The sequence below is a fragment of the Eretmochelys imbricata genome, chromosome 11, assembly GCF_965152235.1.
Source record: "Eretmochelys imbricata isolate rEreImb1 chromosome 11, rEreImb1.hap1, whole genome shotgun sequence".
Classification (NCBI taxonomy): domain Eukaryota; kingdom Metazoa; phylum Chordata; order Testudines; family Cheloniidae; genus Eretmochelys; species Eretmochelys imbricata.
Window position 1 is genome coordinate 49902320 of NC_135582.1, and position 24889 is coordinate 49927208.

At 39.4% G+C, this 24889-nt stretch overlaps 1 protein-coding gene across 1 annotated transcript in view; it reads left to right on the forward strand.

Annotated features, from left to right (window-relative positions):
• Nucleotides 1–24889, forward strand: part of ITGAV (integrin subunit alpha V) — an 86512-nt gene that overhangs the window by 34137 nt on the left and 27486 nt on the right. The window contains exons 3-20 of the mRNA XM_077829715.1: nt 2689–2780; nt 3255–3369; nt 5176–5237; nt 7265–7310; nt 8990–9115; nt 12079–12123; nt 12362–12405; nt 12511–12567; nt 13050–13102; nt 13529–13731; nt 15660–15851; nt 15998–16043; nt 17063–17170; nt 18622–18680; nt 19782–19936; nt 20447–20584; nt 21634–21701; nt 24269–24416. Of these exons, the coding sequence (XP_077685841.1) occupies nt 2689–2780; nt 3255–3369; nt 5176–5237; nt 7265–7310; nt 8990–9115; nt 12079–12123; nt 12362–12405; nt 12511–12567; nt 13050–13102; nt 13529–13731; nt 15660–15851; nt 15998–16043; nt 17063–17170; nt 18622–18680; nt 19782–19936; nt 20447–20584; nt 21634–21701; nt 24269–24416 (1757 nt within the window). The remainder of the gene's footprint in view (nt 1–2688; nt 2781–3254; nt 3370–5175; nt 5238–7264; nt 7311–8989; nt 9116–12078; nt 12124–12361; nt 12406–12510; nt 12568–13049; nt 13103–13528; nt 13732–15659; nt 15852–15997; nt 16044–17062; nt 17171–18621; nt 18681–19781; nt 19937–20446; nt 20585–21633; nt 21702–24268; nt 24417–24889) is intronic.

The following is a 24889-nucleotide window of genomic DNA, read 5'->3' on the forward strand; positions in this document are numbered from 1 at the left end:
CAAAAGGTATCATTTTCTGTGTTTGTAGAATGTACCCAAACAACTATGCCTAAATCTCTCGTCCCACCCCAATAGCGAGTTGCCAGACTCCCTAGACTATGTCTACACTACACAGCTTTTAGTGACACGGCTGTGTCGCTACAGCCATGCCGCTAAGTCATGCAGTGTAGCCGCTGTTTGTCGGCTCTCCTGCTGACAAAAAAATCTTTCACCCCCAACAAGCATCGTTTGCATTTGCATTGTCGGCAGGAGAACGCTCCTGCTGACAACGCACTGTTCACGCTGGCACTTGTCGTTGCAAAACTTTTTTGTCTTTCAGGGTTTTGTTGTTTTTAACACCTCTGAAAGACCAAAGTTTTGTCGTTCAATTGCCAGTGTAGACATAGCCTTATACAAGGTGGGTACCTTTCTAGAAGTTTAGAGTGGAATTTTTCAAAAGCACTCAGTGCTTGATTTCAGTGGGAGCACAGTCATGCAGGATGCCTTAGAAAATTCAACTGTTAACCTACAACTCAGTTAAGTCAAGTCCTAGATATATTGCAGACTCCAATTTTCGTCAGCATACGGAAAGCTTTAATTAGGGAAACTAATTTTTTTTCTTTTTCTTTGTTTTTTAATCCTACCTCATTCTCTACCTTTTTAATACTGTTATGGCAAAAAGTGCTTAATGGTTGCATAATCACTGAGATGGAAGCACCTGGGATAAAACTCCCCATAAAAAGAGTTAGAGGGCATACAGTAATCACAACCCAACACATCATTAAGGGTATTGTTATTGTGTGGGTTAAAACATTCTCCTTTGTCTGACACTTGAAGCATTGAGGTTCCAACTTCCTTGGTACTACAGAGCCCCAGGTTCACTTTTCCAGGTCATGAAGCCTTGGTGAGCAGCCTGGGATTAGGAGTTCCCCAGGTGTAAAATTGAAGGGATTAGCCTGTAAAGAGAGAGACTTGCGGGGACCCCTCAGAGACTAGACAGATGTTTCTGGAGTCAGGGCAAAAAGTGCCTTCCCTGAGGATTCTGGAAGAAGGGGGTTTGCCTCTGTGCTGTGTTACCAAACCTGTTGAAAGATTACAGGACTTGTGTACATACTGTAAATAATCAAATCGCATTCAGAAGATACCTGACTCCAAATTACAGATTTCTGCTCCAGACAGAAATTGACCAAATTCTGCTACTGCTGGGTGGTAATATAAATCTACAGGCTGCTGATCGTGGAGTAGGGTGACCAGATGTCCCGATTTTATAGGGACAGTCCCGATATTTGGGGATTTTTCTTATATAGGCTCCTATTACCTACTTATATACCCACCCCCTGTCCCGATTTTTCACACTTGCTATATGGTCACCCTATGGTGGAGAGATGTTCACTTTTACTGGCCACTGAAGTATTAAATAGGAATATGGTGAGAGAGCAGAAGGGACTGAAATGTCTTTTTTATTGGCCTCTTTATGCTATTGAAATTAGAAAAATAAAATACTTTTCTCTTTGAAAACTTGTCTTGGTTTCTGTGTTGTTCTGGATGAAGATCAGACTAAGGGTTATCCAGCCACCTGTTTGTTTTTAGCTGCCTGCGGAGACTGGAGTCTGCTTTGTTTTCCTTTCCGCAGGATTTCCCCATCAGGAAGTAATAGCATGCCTATGGACACAGAGATTTCCTTACAAGGTGTATAATGTACAAGGAAGTTTTGATTCAAGTAGTCACAATTATTGAGTAACAGAGCTGCTGATTCACAAGAAAGGGTATTTTTTGCAGCATGTGGGACTGATGTATCAACTAGTCAGCTTGCTGATACTTTAAACTCAGACATACCAAAATATCAGTAATTTTTATGTCTTGTCTATACAAGGAAGCTATTGAAAAATAAGCTAGGGTGTGGTTTTAAACTGCAGTAACTATTCTTCACTACCTCCCTGTATGGACTCTCGTTTGTGTACTAAAAGTGCCTCTAGGTTAATCCATTTTCAGGCTATTCCAGGCTATTTCCCCTCTGTAGACAAGCCCTTAGTTATCTCCCACTCTGAGTGCTGTACCCTAGGGGTTTGATTATCTTCTCACTGAAATGGCAAAATTTCCATTGCTCTCAATGGGAGAAGGATCAGGACTGAGTATGTTAGATGATTTTTACATTTACACTTACACAAGAAACCATTCAAGTTAACTTACTCCTCCCAAGCTTCCACAACAACAGTTAACTTTTAGGGCATGTATACATGGGCGTACTCAGGAAAGTGAAGGGGAATTAACTTAAAGTATGAAGTCAATGCACATACGTCCTTAGGAATGTGCAAGTTAGCCATAACTGTCTTATTCAACTTACTTACATTTTAACTCCTTGGTTACTGTAGACAGCAAAACTTTACTCCTGCTTTGTGACTGATCATATCAGTTGATATATTTTTTGAATCTTTACTTGATTTGATAACATTCAGAGTGGAAATTGCAACATTTGTGTTCTTACAGTAATTCAGCATTCTGCCTATGCTTCTTACATGTTTGGTAAATAGTCATGTATCCCATAAATATATAAGCACATCAGAAAAAAATTACTTCTATCAAAGCTATTTCTGCCCTCAAATATTATTGGTTTTGGTTTGCTTTTTATCTCTGTTTGTATTCGTATTGTTTCTCTAAAGATCACTTGGCGCTCATGAAATAATGCTGTGTTTTTAATTTTCTTTGCAGGCGATAGAAATTTTGCACCTAATGATCCACTGGAATTTAAGTCTCATCAGTGGTTTGGAGCATCCGTGAGGTCTAAAAATGATAAAATTCTGGTAAGTCTTGCTTGCTTGCTTTTGGACACTTCTACAGGTAAAAACTGCAATGGAAGGACTGTGACAATTCAGAATTAAACATAGCCTTGCCATCCAACTTGAGTTTCTCATTAGGAGTTTATTGGCTGGCTTTTCTTCTTGTGCTAGGGAAAGTCTAGTATAATTCATGACTAGTGGACATTGAAGTTATTTCTGAAAAATTCCTCTAAAGCCCTTCCCAACAGACTTTTATGAGAGTTGTAAACAGCCTTCTATCAACGAATGCACATTTCTAAAATACAAGTGGACTATTCCTCGTCTAAGGTTGTTACAACTGCCCATTGTGTAGGTAATGTGCTTTATTTTTACTAAAAGCAGTGCTTTTGGGTCATTTTTCCTTGGGCATGCAGTAGAACAGTGGTGCAAAGATCCATCCAACCTGCTCAGGCATTCTGAAAGAGATCTGTTTTATAGACTGTCATGTGTTTTCCTCAGGCCTGTGCTCCCTTGTATCACTGGAGAACTGAAGCGAAACAGGAGAGAGAGCCTGTAGGAACTTGTTACCTTCATGATGGATCTAAGGCTGTTGAATATGCTCCCTGCAGATCGAGTATGTATAGAAGGTTTTGTTGTTTAACTTAGTAATTTCAGTTTCATTTCTGTTACATCAATTTTATGTATATTTGTAAGGGGAGTAAGAAGAGAATCTGTTTTGTGCCTTCCCTTTTTTTCCATGGTCAGGTTGGCATTTATCCTTCTGGCAACTGGGGAGGAGCCTGACCCAGAGCCCCAAGTCTGGGCACTTCTGACCTTTCGAGGTGTTCAGGATTTGCATTTAAATTTCACAGATGTCGGGTCCCTCCCAACCCCCCATTCCCTACAGTGGATCAAACTAAAACCATGGATCCAAATGTCCCAGAACTTTGAAAAATCCAGAATTTCACAGTTCATTGATAATTGGTGTGGCATTCAAAATGAGCCCACTTTCCTTCTGAGATGTGGATGTTGCTCTATTGCAACCTCCAAGGCATGAATTTCTGATTCTGGAATTATTAATATGATATTAATGCTCCAATTGATACTCCTTTTTAACTGTTTGAAATGTGCCATGGCAGATTAAAGTTTCTGCCAGTAAACTACTGAAGAAGAGAAATAACTAGGATACTGCAACATATTATGAGTACAAAGTGCCCTGCATAGAACAGTCCCACTTCTGTGCAGCTTAGCTGTGTCAAATAACAGCAACTAAAAAGTAGCAGTAAATTTAGGGTAACATTTTCAAAAGTGGTCTCTGATTTTTGGTGCCTTCATGTTTTTTGTTCTCCATTTCAGATATCGTGAGCCTATTTGTTTGAAAGTGTTGAGCACCCACAAACCCTGGTCATATCAGTAGGGCCTGCGGTGGCTCACACCTCTGAAATCAGACCCAAGGTGTCTCAACTTGAGCACTCAGAATAAGAGATTACTTTTTAAATTTGTTACCATATTTCTTTAACCTACTTTTGAATCACAAAGCGGACTGACAGGTTTCAGAGTAACAGACGTGTTAGTCTGTATTCGCAAAAAGAAAAGGAGTACTTGTGGCACCTTAGAGACTAACCAATTTATTTGAGCATAAGCTTTCGTGAGCTACAGCTCACTTCATCGGATGCATACTGTGGAAAGTGTAGAAGATCTTATTTTATATACACAAAGCATGAGAAGTTCTGCAGAACAGCAGGGAGTGCATTCCATAGTCATCCAACATAAAAGGAGCATAAACGACTATGTCTTAAACTTAACGAATATTCAACTAGTCACACTGTTATAAATAAGGGCCTGTCACATTTCTGCCCTAAAGCTGTATATTCAGGGGATTAACTCAGTCATAAAAACTCTCTCTAGGCTAAATCCTAGCATGGGAACTGTCAGCCCTGGAATGCTTTTTCTTCTTCTTCAGACAACCCTTGAAATATATTATAGTTATATAGCTTTCTGGTTTTTTTGCATAGAAAGAGAAAAATACGTTCCTTTTTCCAGATACTTTACATCTATTTTTCCCAAAGACCTTTGGAATTTAACTCAGCAGGAATATGGAGTTACCATTTACTTCTATTCGGCTAGGCCTAGAACTAATCCTAAAGTTATTTGATTATGAGTTGAAGAACAGGAAGAAATATCTGCTTTGCCATATTAGAACAAACTATTGAAGCACCTAACTTGGTATCTGACCTCTGGCTTTTGACCACTGCTTCAGAGAATGGGACAAAAATCTCCCTGACACCAAACCAAAATCACCTGGAGTTCAAGTTAACCCAATCCAGGCTCTGGCCATCCAAGAATGTTTGAGCAGAATGGATCAATGTAATTATAACCATCTTACCATTTCCTGTCACAAAGTTTAATTTATCGCTCTCTACCTATCTTTTTTTTGTAGCAATTATTGATGCTGATGGACAGGGATTTTGTCAAGGAGGCTTTAGCATTGATTTTACAAAGGTATGTGATGCTCATTGGATGTAGCCTGTTTTCACACATTTTCAATTTCAGCAGACAATTATAAATTACAGCATTTCCAACCAGTACCTGATATAGGTATGTATCTATTTTTTAAAATAAAGATCCATTATTCCTGAAAGTAAAAATGTAGTAAACTAATCAAAAAGTTTGGAACAAGCCATCATTATGAGCCCTGATCCTGCAAGGTGCTTAGCACCTAAGCTCTGAAAGATCATGCTGTACATAAGTACCCTGCATTTCCAGCTTCTGTCAATGGTACCTGATTATTTGTTTTATCTTTGCTGCCACTGGTCCTCAGGTCAAATGAAACTACAGTAATCTTGTAATTTTATTAGACACTTAAGCATACACTGGTCACTTCAAATCACTAAGTTCTCTTGCAGGAATGACTTGCTCTGAAAGTGACAGTGTAATCCCTCCTGATAACTCCATTAGTAGACTGTGCTTTAGACCCAAATCACTACTCCTTATTGAGCTACAGCTTTAAATTTTTTGTATCTTCTTGCTCTTGTTCTATTCCTTATGTTTTTTTTCTTTATATATGTAGGTTGCTGTTTGAAAATGTATTTTTCATATATTCTTTTAATTTTCTTTCTTTATTTTTGTTTGATTTCTTTTAAAATCCAAACATAGACAAAATGTCTACAAAGCTAAGCATCACAAAAAAAACAGGGTTTGATCCAGCAGTGCGCATAAGTATGTGCATTGCTGTAAGCACACAAGTAGTCTCAATGATTAAAATGGGACTGCTCGTGCTTAAAGTTACAAACATGTTTTGCTGGATGAAAGCCATACCAAGTACGGGAAAAGCTGTGTTATCCGGCACTTTGCAAACCAGAAAGCTTTATAATCCGGCCTTTCAGAACAGGGTGCGAGGTGTGGGCTCTGGGAGGAAGTTTGGGTGCTGGAGGGGGCTCGGGGCAGTGGGTTGGGGTGCAGGAGAGGTTTCGGGGTGCTGTTTCTGGCCGGCACTCACCTTAGGCAGCTCTGTGCAAGCGGTGACATGTCCGGAGAGACGCGGCCAGGTGGCTCTGTGCACTGCATCCGCCCACAGGTGCTGCCCCCCGCAGCTCCCATTGGCTGAGATTAGTGCTCTTAGGTGGAGCCCTTGCCCTGCCCCAAGTGCTGACTCTGCAGCTCCCATTGGCTAGGGACTGCGGCCAATGGGAGCTATGTGGGCGGCGCCTGGAGGCGGAGGCAGCATGCAGAGCCAGCTGGCCACGCCTCTCCGGACATGTCGCCACTTTTGGGGAGCTTCCCGAGGTGAGAGCTGCCCAGAGCTGGTACCCCGAAACCTCTCCCGTGCCCCAGCTCTGAGCCCCCTCCTGCACCCAAACTCCCTCCCTCTTAGTTAACCGGAATTTTTGACTTAACTGTCAACCCCCCATTCCACCAACACTGGTAACAAAGCTTTTACTGTAATATAGACAAAGATCAAAACCAAAACTTCTCTGTGTACCATGTGTCTGTCGTTGATTAAGGAAAAAATAGGGATGTGGGAAGGGGAAGGCGTCATCCGCATGCCTCCACAGAAACCAGTCATATGACAGATTCCTAGCAAAATGTCATAGGGTTTTGTTCTAACTATATTCTATTGTCTTAAAATTATGCCTGTAGGAGTCTCAGCTAAAATGACATGAATCATTCAGTTCAGAGTTTAAAAAGAAGAGGCTGGATGGGGGAGGAGCAGAGGGGAGGGAAAAGAAATTGATCAAAAGCAGATGTCGATTTGCTTCAGTAGTGTTAAACCTAATAACATTCTAGAAGATCAACATTTTTAATTATTTCCTTTTTGTTTTTTGATTCTCTTTTAGTAGGCCCATGTAATCTCAAATCCTAATAAAAAAATCTAACACCACAGCTGGGTTACTACAGCTACTGCAACTTTACAGTATAAGAGAACTGTGTGCTCCTAGAATTACCATATATTTCATTATTGTTTATTATTCTTTAGATGTATGGTAATGAGGGCTCTGATTTTTTTTATTTTATTTTATTCTTTCTAGGGAGACAGGGTACTTCTTGGAGGACCTGGAAGTTTCTACTGGCAAGGTGAGACAAATCACTTAGGTGACAAAAAATGCTAACATCTTTGATTTTCCACTCCCCACTCCACCTATCTTGACTCCTCCATAAACATCAATATCTCAGTGAATGAGACAGGAGAAATGTATTTCTTTAATCCCCTTAAAACATTTACTGAATATTTGAGGCAGCTTTAAAAGACGTCTTTGCACTGATTATTAACTAAATAGCCATACAAATGTTCTGTTAAATACATAAAGTGTGTGTGTTTGTTCCTAAAGGCAAATACTTTGTTCAAGCCTGATGAGGTTATCTCAGGGAATATTTTGCCTGTCCACCCAAAACCTTAAAAGCAAGAAAGTGCAAAGTTAAGCAAATGGTCTTTCCTCTATCTTATAACACAGACATCAAATTATTCACTGTCAATGAGACACACTACAGGCCCCACAAAGAGAAGTATATTCCATTTCCTTTGGATACAGAGATACGCTACGTTCTCCACGTGTATCTGCCCTGCGCTGTAACACAAACCTTACCTCTGACTTTACAGTTTCCACAGGAACATTTCATATATCTTCTCCTAGAGGGAAGGCCTTCAACTGACCATTGCGCATCCACGGTCACTGAGGGTGTCTCTACGCTGCAGCTGGGGAAGAGTCCTCTTGGCCAGGCAGACAGACGCGCAGTAACTATGCTCGAGCGAATGTGTGCTAAAAACAGCAGTGTGAACACGGTGGCATGGGCTAGCCACCTGCGTACGGACTCAAGGGGTCGGTTGGGCTTGTACTTGGGCAGCTAGCTTGTGCTGCAATGTCCACCCTGCTATTTTTAGCACACTAGCTCAGGCAGAGTTAATATCTGTCCACCTGGGGTGAGAGGCATGCTTTCAACAGCAGCATAGACCTAGCCTGTGAATACAAAAGCCAACTCACTTGCTGCCGCCACCACCACTAGTGAGCAGCTGCCAAATGCAGTTGCCCATGTTCCATGTACATAACATAGTTTCTGTATCAGTGCAGACCCTGAACAAAGAAGAGTGATTAAAAATGCATTACAGATGCTACTGAAGCTCATCAAACTGAGTTAGTAATATATATTTATTTTGTTAGCTCCTTGGAGAAATTGTCATCTTTTACATAAAACTTGAAAGGAAAAAAAATTCTAAATGTAACAGTAATTTAAAAATAAAGTAATGCTCCTGAGCTTGCAGTTTCAAAATTTCCTACAATTCTTTTAAGCTAAATTCTGAAATGCCGCTAAAAGGCGAGTAGTATAGCTGCTCTTTGTTGACAGGAGAGAGCTCTCCCGCTGACAAAAAAAACTTCCACCCCAACAAGGGTTGGTAGCTTTGTCGGCAGGAGGCTCTCCCCCTGACAAAGCACTGTTCAGACTGTCACTTTTCATCGGTAAAACTTTTGTCATTCGGGGTGTGTGTGTTTTTGTTTTGTTTTTTTTCCCACACCCCTGACAAAGATTTTAACAACGAAAGTCCACTGTAGACAAAGCCGAAGTCTTTGCTGGATCATGGTCTACATTTTTATTTTCATGCCTCCCAATGGCTACTGTTGTTGTCTAATGGAGGTTTCCCCTTTAGTCTAATGGAAATGCTATTGATTTAGAATCCAAACATTCTCTGATTAAGTCCCATTCTTCACAGTTAAATTCACCAGAGCAATTATCTATTTTAATGTATTGTTTTTTCGCAGGTCAACTCATTTCTGATCGGGTGGCAGAAATTGTGGCTAAATACAATTCCAAAGTCTACAGTATAAAGTATGATGACCAGTTAGCAACACGGTCTGCTAGTGCTGCTTTTGATGACAGCTACTTGGGTAGGTCATTTTGAAAATAAAGGGATATTTTTATCAATATGGCAGCAAGTCTCATTGGATTTGATCCTGCACCAATTGCAAAAGACCCAATAACTTTTATTGACTTCATTGGTTTCAACAGGAGCAGGTTTGAACCCTTACTGAATGTTAATGTTGATAAAGACAGCAGTTGATAAGAGTGTTTCTACCTGCTAAATGCCTGTCCATTTAGGATTGTGTGTGCACCCATCTTGTCTCTCTAATATGGAGAGTGACACGTGGTCAATCTTGAGCTCTTGGACGTGTTATCTAATCCGTGTATATTTGCTTTGCGCTTGCTTTTTAAATGGGGTCAAAGACATTTTTCACTTTCTCAGTGACTCTGTATGGCCATTGGGGGAAAAAATGTGTGACCAGAAATCTTTCAGTGGGATTACTTATTAGTCCATAATCCTCTCCCTCTGCCCTTCAAAAAAGAAGTGTTCTAAGTCAGTAGCTGGTGTAACATGGCACAGAAAATCCCCTAATCCCCTAGTTCTTAAGTCCTTTATTACTTTAAAATCGTGAAAGTAAAGGTACAAGCCCCATTCTGCATTTACAGATCAGTCTAATGTACACCAGTCTGGCACTGAATCAGACTTGCCTGTTCAAATCATACCAGTTTCCCAGGTAATTCAAAATTCAGCTTTCCCTGAGAGGTCTTAAAGGAGAATAAAAGACCCCAAAAAAGTGTATAAGCAGACCCTGCTAATATGGGAACAGAGATCTATCTCAGTGACCCATTTCCCTACCCTTACATAAACCTAGATAAGTAAGTGCTGGAGATTATGTTAAAATGCTGGAACATTAGAAGAGTTTGAAACCTACTTCTAGTTTAAATTCATGCTTAGAGCAGTCCCCTTCTCGATTTAAAAAAAAAATGTTTTGGTCGGGAACAAGTGAAAGTCTGCTTTTCAATATTGCATCAATTCATCAATATGTCACACTCACTTGAGACGTCGTTTCATTTTTGTCAGCACAGTGGATGCTGCTAACTTTCCATGGGCCTGAGCCAAATCCCAGGGAAGCCAGCAGGGTCTTTCCATTGACTTTACTAGGCTTTCAATGAGGCCTTTTATCACTATATATGATTCTATATGGAGATTCACATCCACATCCACCCCCACCCCATGACACATATTGTATTTACTTTAGAAATACAGCAGTTGGAAGTAGCCTTTGGATTCTATGAAACACAATGTGTTGAGGGAATAACAAATAAAAGTGTCCTCCAGGAGAGGTGAAGGAAGTAATCATTTAGCTTTATATAGGACTTGCTTAGACAAAAGAAAGGAAAGGAAAAATGTTCCTAGGGAACCTGGAGTAAAATTTCTATGAGAGAGTAGTTTTAGGGTGTTCCTTGGGTGAGTGTGTAGAATTCCTATGGATACCAATGTGAGGTCTGTATTCCAAGAAATAGTTGGTATATATCCATCTTACTGCATGTGCAAAACAGAGGACCAGGGACTCCTTTAAGAGAAGGCTGTTTGGGAAACATTTTTATTTTGTTTGTTTTCAATAATTGTCTTTTTAAAAAAAAAAGGAAAATCCATCTGGACCTGAACATGTTCATAATTTAATACTGTAACAAATTAATATAGATGCTCTTGCTACAGTTCCTGGAAGTTCTCAAAAAATACTGTGCCTTCAACTTCCAAGTAAAACCCTTATCTAAAGGAAGAAACTATTCTTCCACACTAAAATAAATGGAACCAGAGCATGTTGGAGTCTGTCAGATTTGACAGGTTAAGTAGGATCTGTACTTGGGTGGATGTGTTACCTTCAAAAAAAAAAAAAAAAAAAAAATGTTGTGTTGCAAAAAGTGACTTTGTAATACTATTTCCTCTGAAACTGTACTGGACTAATGGCCCAGTGTAATGGTTGGGAGAATGGGGAATATGTACTCCTGAATGATGAGATTACTACAGAGGTCCTGAATGCTGTGGTCATTTCAGAATCCCAGGTGTCTTTTCGCAAAAGCAGAAGTGCCAGTAATGATGTCTTTGCAAAATTCCTGTTTTCTTTCCTGAAGGTCTTGTGAGCGGACATGAGGCCCAGGAGCCAAGCATTTTTGTCTTGCGTGCCTGGATCAGTCATCAGCTGTGTGCACTTCACTGTGCATCTGTTTGTTTGTTTTTTCCTATCAGTAAAATTGGTGTTGCGACTGGGCTTTTTTGTATTATTAAGTTAGCAGAGAGCTTTGAGATTATTTTACCATCGCCCTCTGAATTTACACAGAACACGTCATTGTCTGCGGTATCAGTTGAATTATTATGTGACCTCCCCATATCCACCAAAAAAAATCAGGCTAAATATTAATATCTCCAATAGGAGCTCTCTCTGTATTAGACATTATTCAAAACGCTTTTACAAAACCTGGGCCAAGATTCAACTGCTGAGTCCAGAACTAGGATAGTTCTGCATTCTGCTACTGTTCCTGATGTGCCCTTTTTCAACATGACCAGTAAATCCTCGTTTGGTCTCGATCACCACCAAATTTTATTACCATAAATTCGTCAAAGGATTCCTTTAGAGAGAAACTTGGATTGCAACATCCTTTCTGACTTTGGGCAAGTTCAGATGTGGACCCAAACATGTCAGCTCTGGACCATCTCTAGGTTCTGTATGTTTGTTTGAACCTACCCATTCCAGTTTCAAACTGGTGGATCTCCATTTGGCAAAACAAACCTGCCCATTTGGGCATGGCTGTTCCTACTGAAATTGGTGCATCTCATGCAGACTTTAACTGACTATTTTTAGTTGTGTAGTATAGTTATCCAATGGATCTGCAGTTTGGAATAGCTCTTTATCTTATTGACTTTTGAGATCATTCAACAGAATGTTCAGGCAAAGTGGATCATAGGGGAAGTGTTGAGAAATTACATGAAAAGCAAAAATTAATTAGCTTCATATAGTGACTTATCACTTTTGTTATTGTTGCTCAGGTTATTCGGTGGCTGTTGGAGAGTTCAGTGGTGATGGCATAGAAGGTACAGCCTTGTTCTTATTTTGTTGGTATGTAAAAATGTGTTCAGCAGGAAGCAAACTTGAAGTAATATTCAAACAAACACAAACAAACCCAAATGTACTTGTATGCATACACAGTATAATACATAAAATTCTCGGAATGAGCAAAATGGTTCAGGCAAATGAAGATCTAGCTTGAGCGATTGTTCTTTGCTCAACTGGAATCTGAACATTACCAAGTTGTCTTCTCTTATGTTTCAGACTTTGTATCTGGGGTTCCAAGAGCAGCAAGAACGCTGGGCATGGTAGGAAACTTGAAATCTTAAACTTGAAAATAATAAAAACCTAATGTTAAATGTTGTTGTAGTGTATAGTGACATGCTACTAGCTCATTTCTTTTTCCTATGCAGGTATCTATTTACAATGGAAAAAATATGTCATCCTTGTACAATTTTACTGGAGAACAGGTATATAGTTCTGCTTTATACCAATGAGGTGGCTGTAGGGGTGCAGGAGAGAACAATTCTTCAGAATGACAGAACATAGATATGAAGTCCATGGCTCTAGGAGATATATTTTGTTGTTAGCTCACATGCCTCCGGATCTTTAGTAATCTGTGGAACCTTTAGAAACCTGTAAGAGTCATTGGACTGGAGCTGTGCTCGTGCTGCTTGGTGTTGTAGTTCAGTTTAGTCTGTTAAGAATTAGGAAAGAGGAGGGACCACTGGATTCTACTAGTTGCAGGGAAGGAGTCATCAATTCTTCTTATACTGTTCTAGAAACAGACCAGTTTACTGAGGGAGTAGGGGAAAGGAGTGAAAAAACGATTGGTGGCACCTAATGAAAGACGTGTACCAAATATTTTGGAGGAGGGGCAAAAATTACACTAATGTTTAAATTTACTCATTTAAATATTTGGATCAAATGTAAAACTTCTGTTGTTTTCCAGATGGCTGCCTATTTTGGATATTCAGTAGCTGCCACTGATATTAATGGGGATAAGTAAGTGCCTTTTCTTTTTTGTAGTTGTTTGTGGAAACAGTTATCTGTCTCTCTCAGAATTAATTTCCTGGAACAAAATTAGCAATTTTGTAAAGAATATGTCCTATTACACTTATTTCTCTCTCCCTGTGGCTTTTTAACTGCATTTTATTAGGGCTTCCCTGAACAACACGCTTTATTTTGAGCACTCAACATGGATTTTTTTGTTTAAAGTTGTAATACGTCATCTACACTGTCCAAATAAGAAATGCATGCTTTCTTCATCACTAAATTTCTTTAAATTACAAGTGAAGCCTAAAGATCTATTTGAAACATTCATCTTACCCATAACTGTACAATTCTGTGTGGCAGTGGATGATGAGAACATGTGAAATTGAAACTGGAGTTTCTTGTGGGTGGTTGAAAGACTGTATTTTTTTTATACAGTTACACTGATTTGTTTATTGGAGCCCCCCTCTTTATGGAGCGTGGTTCTGATGGCAAGCTTCAAGAGGTGGGTCAGGTCTCCATATGCCTTCAACAAGCCTCTGGAGGTTTTCGGATTGTAAAGCTGAATGGGTTTGAGATCTTTGCGAGATTCAGCAGTTCTATTGCACCTCTGGGAGACCTGGACCAGGATGGCTTCAATGGTAGGACCTTATTTTGTGAATTATTAAATTCATAGTGAAATGTGAATTCTGAACACAGATTAGACTGTTGGACACCAAGGTCTAGTCTCCCTTTGATGCATATATGCTATTCCCAAGAATGCTAACAGGAGTTACATGTGCACAACACGTAGATACTATACCAATTAAACTACAACAATGACTATTTTAAGCTGTTATATCAGTCCATGAACTTTTGTGAATAAGTACAGTAGCAACTTTGATCAAATACCTCATTCCTATAATGAGTTGGAAGGACAGCTCTGGTGAAATTTCGAGGTTTTATGATAGCAAATACAACCTCAACAAAGGATATTTCATGAAGGATTAATACATTAGGGATTATAGCTCATCTTCTAGCATTTCATTTGGTCCATAGGAAATGTTATAGTTCAGAAATAGTCATGCTACAAAACAGAACAAGAAATACAAACTAGATCTAAAGAACAATATTAAAGGTGATAATCTGTCCAGGAGATTCTTCTCATGCATGAGAGGCAAAAATTTGATTTCAGGCCCAGTATTAGTGTGTATATGTTACAACTTCTTTTCATAGGAGAAAACAGTTTTAATGTTCAGCTTTTAAAGAAACGTGTTTTGCTGCTCAAAATAGTCTATGCCAGTGGTTTCAACAAAAGTGAATATTTGGACTTCTAGTTGTTAGTAGCATGGAATCCTTGTGCAGAGGTAACATCTCAGCAGCCATTCAAGTACAAGTTCAATAAGACATTAGTAAGATCAAGGCTAAGAATAGTCCGGCAAAATTCTGATCATCTGACTAGATGACACAAACGGTCTTTTCTGGTTCATTTTCTACTCTGTTATGCTTTTCTGCTCAGGGTATTTTAATCAGACTTAATTCATTTGTTAGGTAACTGAACAAAATCTTCACTTTTTTAAAGTTAATTCATTTACTAGGGTTTAATCATTACTATGTCTTTTCCCTAAACTCTACTGTTCCACTCTGTGATAGGGTCATTTGGTTAACATGCTTTCCATCCCAGGATGGTACAGGACCATTGTCTCTGCTGCTTTCATCAGCTCAGTGCAGATGAGTCCCAATGCCCATAAGACAACAGTACTATATTTGAGAGTTTCTTCTCAATATGCGGCTTTATATAAATTTACAGGGAGTAATGTTATAACATCTGCTACGTGTTGTTTCATATTTTAATACTTTGGGTACCAATGGTGTTCTTGAATCAGCATGGACACTGTTAAATTCAGATTTTAGATACACTTCCAAAGTTCTGACTTGTTTTTTAGTTGTGTTTCCTGTAAGGAATCAGATTAGCATTTTGTTTACTCCCATTTATCATTCACTGCTCATATGTTTTCTCAGACTTATTGAGTTGTGGCATAATTGCATTAATTTAAAATTCTTCCTATGATATATGGCCAAACACTCATCAACATAGCATTTAGGATCTAATAACTATGTTGTACTCGGCTGGTTTAAGTATGTAGGAGCTATTAAAAATCTTGAACCCTCTGGATGAACATGATTATATTAATGAAACCTAGTTTGGTGAGTTGTCTCCAGAAGTGACCATCCTGGGTGTTTTAGGGGAAAGTGTTAAATACCCAGACTCCAGATAGGTTGAAAAAGTACGTTTGCAGGACTGGGCCCTTCTGTGTTGCAGATAAGTCTACAGTACACGTGCGCCTTAAACATTAATTTTGGTGTCATCCCGGAAAATCTCAGGACCCTACAAGTTATATAAAACAGAAAAGAGGGTGTAGATAGATAATTCTCTACTATTCTCTGAAAGGTTTATCAACTTGCTGCCATGTACTGAAATCACTCTGCTGTAACTATATTTTGCCCATGTGACTTGTTCAGTGTCAGCACAAAGAAGTTCTCTTTGTTTATATTTGGAGACATTAAGGCTCTTGCTTTTGGTTCACAGATATTGCAGTTGCTGCACCCTATGGTGGAGAGGACAAAAGAGGGGTTGTTTACATCTACAATGGAAGAGCGACAGGTTTGAATGCGGTGCCATCTCAGATTCTTGAAGGACAGTGGGCTGCCCGTACTATGCCACCAAGCTTTGGCTACTCACTGAAAGGAGCCACTGATGTGGATAAAAATGGATATCCAGGTGCTTTTTTCTTGACTTAGCTTTAGAACAGTTGCAGTATTTTGACTGCATTGCTTTTGTATGTCTGACCAACTAGTGTCCCTTTAAAAAAAAAAAAAAAAAAAAAGGATAAACTCTCAAATCTAGCATTTCTGTCTCCTTTCCAGATTTGATTGTCGGAGCCTTTGGTGTTGATACAGCTGTTTTGTACAGGTAGGCGCATGGTGCATGTTCTCATGTAAGTGCAGTCAGGAGGAAAGCTCAGTGCAAATTGTAGATTACAGAGTGGAACAGAAATGAGAGAGAGAGTCTGAAGTTCTGTCTTGCTGCATTGCAGAATGACATGGATAAAAGTGGTTACCTCATTCTTTCCACTGTGTTAATATGCGGTCCATAATCTATTATTTGCTTCTGCCGGATGTGTCCTGAGCTGAGAGAAAACACTGCATGAGCTCTTCCTCCATGGCCTCCCCTGAGTGACAGTTCTCCAGAGGCCTGCAGGTGTAGAATGCTGCTGCCTGGTGAGATGTGCAAACCTGCTCTCATCCTTGACAGTTCTGCGAGCTCCTGACTCATTAAGGGGAACTCCTCCGCTGAGAGAGGGGCAGAGTGGGGCATTTTCTGATGCCAGAGTATTAACTTGAGCACAAAAAAGTTTATGGCTGCTTCACAAAAAAGGGAAGTAACTTTCTCTCCTCAGAGAAAGGGGGAGAAGGGGAGGAATTGCAGCAGAGTGCCAACTCATTTTCTGATCTGCTTCTGGAGCCATGAAGCTGTTCCCTGCCCCTTACCCAGAGTGTAAAGTTACAATAGAACCATTAGGAATCTAGTTTAAAAGTGTCATTAAGGTTCTTCAGTTCTGCATGTATTCACTCAAGTTCTTTGGAGGAGACTGATCTCATTCCACTCCCTTCCCTGTTCCCTCTACTTGTTTAGCATATGCCTCTTCTTGATTCATTCTGACGTTTCGGTAGTACTGATGTGAGAGTCCACAGCTCCTGGTATCTGGGGCAGCTTTTCTTTAACTCTCTGCCCCATCTACTCTCCATCTCTTTGAATTCAATGAAAAAACTTCTCGTATCTTTTCCCATCTGCTGCTCTATCATTACATTCTGTATCTATTATTTTTGGCTTTACTTAATGTATAACATTTTTCATACTATGAAGAATTTTGTGATGTAGTGTTATATGAGTGTCATCGTTCACACAAATTTATTTACTTTCGTCTACAGGGCTAGACCGGTTATCAGTGTAAACGCCGGCCTAGAAGTTAACCCGACCATTCTAAATCCTGAGGAAAAAATCTGTGAACTGCCAGATACTGGTGTGAAAGTTTCCTGGTAAAGTGGTTTGTTTTTACTTCTACCCTCTCGGCCTTGAGAGTTTAACTAATAAACGGATTTTAAAAAATGGAACTAGATTTTCTGAATGGCTAGGCAAAGCAAAAGCAAAGCAAACACACTTAGGGCTTGAGCCAATGCCATTAAAATCAATGGAAAGACTCCCAGTGACTTCAGTGGACTTTGAATTTGATCCTCACTTTTCACCTTTCATTCACAGATGGCACTATTTCCACTGAATAGAGTAAAATCTCTGCAATTAAATCAGCTCAGAGCTGAACAGCTGTATATCAGTGAAAATAAGAGAGTCCTCAGTTTCCTTTTGGAAATTTCTACAGGTCCTGGGTTTCCAACGAATGTCAGCACCAATGTTCTGCATCTTGTGCATGAATGCTTGTATAATCGCTTGCAAAGTTATTGCATAAACATTTAATATTACTGATAAGAATTAATTCATTGTTCAGGAAAGTAAGAGACCACTAAGGTTGGTCTGAGCCAGGTGTGTTGGGACCAGATGTCTTGCAAACTCCCTCTAGCAGTTCTGTTTTAACAATTCATTTCTGGACTGCAGTCACCCTGCCTTTATAGGCCTGGACTCCTCAAAGCCCAGGCTGCCAGTTGTTCCCCACTGTGGAGTGCTTTAACAATTTAGGTCAACAACCCCAGCTCACTTTCATTTCTGGCCTATAGCACAATTTGAACTGTGATCTTCACAAATGAATATCATTAGGCTAATCAAGCTCTAAAGGCTCTGCATTTCTACCGTCACTGTCCATCTTGAAGTTTTAAATTGTTACAGTGGTAAGACCTTTTCCCCAGTCAACGATGACCCTTCAGTGTAGAAGTGCCCTGAGCCGAATAAACTGCTATATGCGTTCTCCACAATCGTGTTTAAGGTTGATGACTCTCTCTGGTACTTCAGTCCCCAGAGCTATAATACTGCAAGGTTTACTTCCGAACCCTAAAGAGTGGCTGCCCAACATGCTTCAGGTATTTTTATACCCCCCGCCCTTGAAAACCTCCCCAACATTAAACTTCCCATATGGAAAGAACATCATCCATATCATCTGAAATTCCCAGTTTTCTCCCAGGTTGGGAGTGCAGATTGAGAGCAATGCATTGAGTTTTCTACCTGCTCCAGTTGGGGTGAAAAAACACATGACCTGTTTTTGTATATTCACTTGTCCTCATAAATGGAGAAGGAGCAGGGCAGGTTTTGGACAGTGCCCCATGACCCCACTGGAACGAGATGGGACAAAAGAAACAGTCGTGAATCTGTTCTGGTTTCTTTGGCTATGAGGATTGAACTTTGGGAGTGGACTGGGTTTGGAGTCTTTTTTTTTTTTTTTTTTAAACTTTGAACTGGGAAAGTTATGGGAGAGCACTTTTAAACCACATTCTGCTGAAAAATATGTAATCAAATATGCTTTTTGAAATATTTTTTTAAACAGCTTTAAAGTAAAGTTCTGCTTAACAGCTGATGGCAAAGGAAAGCTCCCAAATAAACTCAGTAAGTTTTACTGTTTTAAAAAAATGTCAATCTTTTCAAATTGTCTGTAAACATGAATCCTGGTCATAACTGTTTCTTAATCAGTGAAGTAATTGCTTTTTCAATATAGAGGTTGATCCTTCCTAGTGCTGAGACTTTAGACACCCTTTAGACACCCTTCAAGTTATTCGGAAGTGAAGTCCCAGTTCAGCAGTGAATTTAAATATCTATTATACTTTAAGCATATTAGGTCTTACGAAATTGAATGGGCTTTAAGCATGTGCTTAAGTGGGCTTGCTGAATTGAGGCCTGACAGCACTTGTCATCTGGCAGGATCAAGCTCTTTAGCTGTATCTACAAAAGGGAATTTTAGATAAACAGTTCCCTTGGCTATATTTATAGAACTAACAGTGGAGATGGTAATTCAGATGCTAAGGGCCTAATCCAACTCCCATTCAAGTCAATGGAAAGACTCTCATTGGCATGGATGGGAATCGGATCAGGAATTGGACCAGTTTCAATAAAAGATTCATTCTAAGAGGCTTGTATGGTGGCTCTATGTAGATTTTTGCAGTGCAACAGACTGATGGTTTCTGGCTGATTATACTGCCACTTACAGGAAACTTTCAGTGTTTTCTACGTAATGTGTGGCTAATAGATATGATCTGGCAAGGTTTATGTAGAAGGAAATGTATTGTATTTTTAAGTTGTGGGATCCATATCAAATATATTAAGCTATGATTAGATTAGTAATAATAAAACTGGAGGATATATATTGTGGATGTAAGATTGCTGCTGTCTCTGGAAAAAATCCTAACTTCTGCTTTCATAAAGAAATCCCAATACAGAGGCAAACCTATTACTTGAAGATTTGTCTTCAAAAATAATATGCCTACAGTGTTGAGCAGAAGATTTGAGGTCTCATTTTAGTACAATATCAACCTCTGTTACAATATTGTGATGACAGATTTAGTACTTGAAAGAAATACAAGTTTTTAAGAGGGCACAGCTGTTAGATTGCCATTACAGCTGAAGTCCACTTGTGACTTATTAGCTGAGAGGAACCTGCTATGCATACGGGTGGTCAAGAAATTCCTAACTCAAATGCTTTGGATTTGATAGCCTTCCAAGTGGAGCTGCTGTTGGATAAACTTAAACAAAAAGGAGCCTTAAGGAGAGCTCTGTTTCTCCACAACAAACAGCCTGGTCACTCTAAGAATATGACTGTTGTCAAAGGGGGCACAATGCGTTGTGAGGAACTTCAGGCTTTTTTGAGGGTAAGAGGTCACTTCAATTAAACTTTTAGGTCAAATGTCTTTTGCCTTATTGCACACATTGAATAAAGAGCTGTAATTACCAGAGTTGTTGTTGTTGTTTGCCCTGAATTATTATTGCTATAGAAAAAGGATGGTTTTGTGATTAAAACACTGGGCTGGGTTTGGAGAGCCAGTTCTCAGCCCTGCCTCAGATTTCCTATGCGTCCTTGGGGAAATCATTTAAATCTCTCTGTGTGCCTCAATTTCCCGTCTGTAAAATGGACATTCTAACACTAACATTGTCTGTCTTGTATATTTAGATTGTAAGTTCTTTAGAGCTGGGATTTTCTCTTTGTTTGTAGAGTAGCTAGCATAATGGGGCTCTGATCTTGGTTTGGGACTCTGGGTGCATAATACAACCAATAAATAATGATAGTACCCAATACTGGTAGGCTTTTGATTTGAATCCAGTGCGCCTCTGGGTTCTTTTTGTTGTGATTTAAGAATGACCTGAATCATTTCTCCCCTCAGGATGAATCTGAGTTTAGAGACAAACTTACTCCGATCACTGTTTTTATGGAATATCGGTTGGATTACAAAACAGCCACAGACTCATCTGGATTACAGCCCATCCTCAACCAGTTCACTCCTGCTAACATTAGCAGACAGGTATATTCCTGACAGTTTTTGGTTAAACATTATAGACAATGTTTTTAGCCTTTGGTGCCTAAATCCACATAATGTTAAACTAGTGGCCTTATTTTTTGAAACACTTCTGAAAATATCAGGACACCTAAATATGGATATAGGGGTCTAGCAGTAGGCACTGAATTTTGAAAATGTTTTCCAAATACACGTATGTATTTTTTTTTCTCTTTTATACGTTACTTTTTGGCATTAGGCACACCCTAGTCTTTAGAGCTGAGCTTCTTTTTCACCCATCGTATTTAGCTGTATTACAGAAAACAGAGGTCAGGTCAGCATCAGGCATGCTGGTCCAGAAGGGTGAGAGCTTTTAATCCATTTTCTCATTTTGAGCTGCTGTACGTGCCATACCTATGTGAAGTTTCCAGGGAGAGGAAAGAGTAAGTTACTCACTGCAGCATGCAGTTCACTCCTGCAGCTTATTGGTGTTCGTAGATCAGTGAGCACTCCTCCTCCCTTTTTAACCGATACCTCAAAAGATGCAGTCACCTCTGAAAATTTTTTTGCTGTTTCCCATTCTGGAGCACAGTGTTCCTAGAAATTGTTCCTGATCTTATGCTGCCTACAGTCTCATGCTTACATTTTTATAAGTTTCTACAGATGCTCTGTAGACTAGTAATTTGTCCTTGCGGTTCTTTCAAACAATTTAACTTAATTTCTACCTTTTTATTCCAAGCTTTGCACAGAGAGCATAGTGGAGATGTGACGGTAAAGAAACAGATATGATTTATATAAGATGATCTGCAAATACGATAGATAACTGCAGACATTGGCTTTAGAATTATATAGTGGGCAAGTGTAAAAGGGGCATACAGCATGCATAAAAACTGTGTTTGTTTCTTTTTTCATAATTTATGTATATAGAGACAAGTAAACAGTTCCCCTAATTAGAATTGTTCCAAAAAAGCCTTTGAAAAAAGCAGTGATAAGGGAATTGTGCTGATGAAGATACATGTATGAATTAATGGGCTGAACTTATTAAAGCCATATATATGTATTTGATTTTTGCATAGACACATATCCTGCTGGACTGTGGTGAAGATAATATCTGCAAACCAAAATTGCAGGTTGCAGTACGCAGGTAAATTTTGGTGTTGGGTGAACTGGAAAAATAAACACCTAATAAATACTATGGAATAATACTATTGGGAAAGGTAAACTTCCTATGTAAGGCTCCAACCCTACATAGATCTTGTGTACCGTGAGTAGTCCCATTGAATGCAATGAAATTAAATCATTGGGAGTACTCAGAGTGTAAAATTGAAGCATGTGCATAAGTTGTTTTTGCTGGATCATGGCCTAAGGGAACCTGTTTTCCCATTGTGACTGAGTGCTGTTAACATAAATGAGTTGTGAGGAGAGACTAAACTCCTGTAAAGACACTGTGGCTGCATGTATATAGTCGTAATTGTCTCAGCTAAAGTGAAAACATGTGACAAGGAAAGCAGAGCCTGTAGAATCTTCGGCTACAAACCAAAGGGCTATACCACAGTTTCATTAGCTGCTACTAGACGCAGTTAGACACATGAGAAGGTGTGATTTTTATCCAGCAGAGGGCAATCGTACATGCATGCATGAGTATGTACACACATACACACCCCATTAGGTGGCAAAGTTTGCAGATAATACAAAATTACTCAAGACTAAGTCCAAAGCTGACTGCAAAAAGTTACAAAGGGATCTCACTCAGCTGTGTGACTGGGAAACAAAGTGGCTGATGAAGTGCAAAGTAATTCATATAGGAAAACATAACCCCAGCTCTACATACAAAATGATGGGGTCTTAATTAGCTGTTACTACTTAAGAAAGAGATCTTGTAGTCACCGTGGATAGTTCTCTGAAAACATCTGCTCGGTATGCAGTGGCAATCAAGAAAGCGAACTCTGTAAGGAACCATTAGGAAAGGAATAGATAATAAGACAGAAAATATTATAATGCCATTACAGTAGAACCTCAGAGTTACGAACACGAGAGTTACAAACTGACTGGTCAGCCACACACCTCATTTGGAATCAGAAGTATGCAATCAGGTAGCGCACACGTGCACACCCACACACACAAATTGTACAGTGCTGTTAAATGTAAACTACTAAAAAAAATGAAGGGAAAGTTTAAAAAAAAGATTTGACAAGTTAAGGAAACTGTTCGTGTTGTGTTTTTTTTTTTCCCCATTTAAATTAAGAGGGTTAAAAGCAGCATTTTTCTTCTGCGTAGTAAAGTTTCAAAGCTGTATTAAGTCAATGTTCAGTTGTAAACTTCTGAAAGAACAATCCTGAACTTTGGTTCAGGGTTATGAACATTTCAGAGTTATGAACAAGCTGTTCCTAACTTTGAGGTTCTACTGTATATAAATGCATGGAATGCTCACATCTTGAATACTTTGTACAGTTCTGGTCACCGCATCTCAAAAAAAAAATATTAGAATTGGAAAAGATACAGAGAAGGGCAACAAAAATTATTAGGGGTATGGAACAGCTTCCACATGAGTAGAGATTTAAATGACTGTGTCTGTTCAATTTAGAAAAGAGATGATTAAGGAGGAAGATGATAGAGGTCTATAAAATCATAAATGATGTGGAGAAAGTGAATAAAGAAGTGTTATTTACCCCTTCACATTACACAAGAACCATGGGTCACCCAATGAAAGTAATAGGCAGCAGGTTTAAAACAAACGTAAGGAAATACTTCTTCACACAACACACAGTCAACCTGTGGAACTCATTGCCAAGGGTGTTGCGAAGGCCAAAAGTATAACTGGTTTAAAAAAAAGAGAGAGATAAGTTCATGGAGGATAGGTCCATCAATGGCTGTTAGCCAAGATGGTCAGGGACACAAACCTGTGCTCTGGGTATCCCTAAACCTCTGCTTGCCAGAAGCTGGGATAGGACAACAGGGAACTGATCACTTGATAATTGTCCTGTTCTGTTCATTCCCTCTGTAGCACCTCACATTGGCAACTGTTGGAAGACAGAACACTGGGCTAGGTGGAGTATTTGTTTGACCCAGTATGGCCATTCTTATACTCTTACGCTTGAGAAATTTTATACCAATTCAGAGAAAATTTGGGTCCCTTGTAGTTTATATGCAACATTTTCAAAGATTATTTAGGGGAAATCTTTTACATTTATCTGGAATTACTAGAAAGTGATATAAATGTGTGTGTGTTTTTTGAAGATGCTGCTTGCGGCTCTGTAGTTAACTTTTAAGTTGAGTTTGGCACTGTGTGTGTGTGTGTGTGTGTACCTTTATATATAAAAAGCATGTTTGTGGTTATTAAAATGGCAAGGGCATACATGGGGATCTGGCCCTTATCATTGATCTGCTGTTCTGCCGTTAGGAAGTGTGTGTGGTGTTGTGGTTTGTTTGTTTGTTTTTTAATTGACAAAATGCTTTGTCAGGGACAGTTCCTCCTAATGACATTTCATATTTGCTCCATTATTGCCAGTGACATTGTATCTTTTCCCCTTTAAAATGCATTGCAAGTTGTATTTTTTGAGCTATAAAACATTTTTTGCAAGTTAACTGCGGTGACCCCTAATGCTCTAGTGCAATGTCAGAATGCCTCTTGTTTCTGTAAATCCTAACTGTTAAGCATAACTACTTTATGTGAACGCAGTATTCACTTTTGCACTTGCTGTGCTTGCTCAGTGATCAGAAGCAGATCTATATTGGTGATGACAATCCTTTAACCCTGATTGTCGATGCCCAGAACCAAGGGGAAGGAGCATATGAAGCCGAACTCTTTGTTATCATTCCACCCCAAGCAGACTTCATTGGTGTTGTTCGTAACAATGAGGTAAGTTTCTAACTTGCTTTCTTCCTGTGACTAGTCCTGTTGCATTTACTCATGTGGAGGTTTGCAGGAATGGGCTCTTAGTGCTGCACAAGCTTCAGTCTTTAACTAAGCCTAAAAATCCAAATGTTTACCCAGACCTCTTGGCTGTGTAAAACTGGACTGGAGCTTTCATTAGAACGGATGTCCTTGCAGGAATCCTGTGGTACAGTACTTACTTTGTTTCTGGTTAATGTGAAAGTGTAGCTGTAGCTCACGAAAGCTCATGCTCAAATACATTGGTTAGTCTCTAAGGTGCCACAAGTCCTCCTTGTCTTTTTGCGGATACAGACTAACACGGCTGCTACTCTGAAACTTTATTTACAGTGACACTTATGTTTCTGGTAGCAGATGAAACCAGAAAGTCAAAGCAATGTGTGGGAAATATTAAAACCACAACTTTCTAATGAATTGTTCTGGCCTCCCAGCACACACTC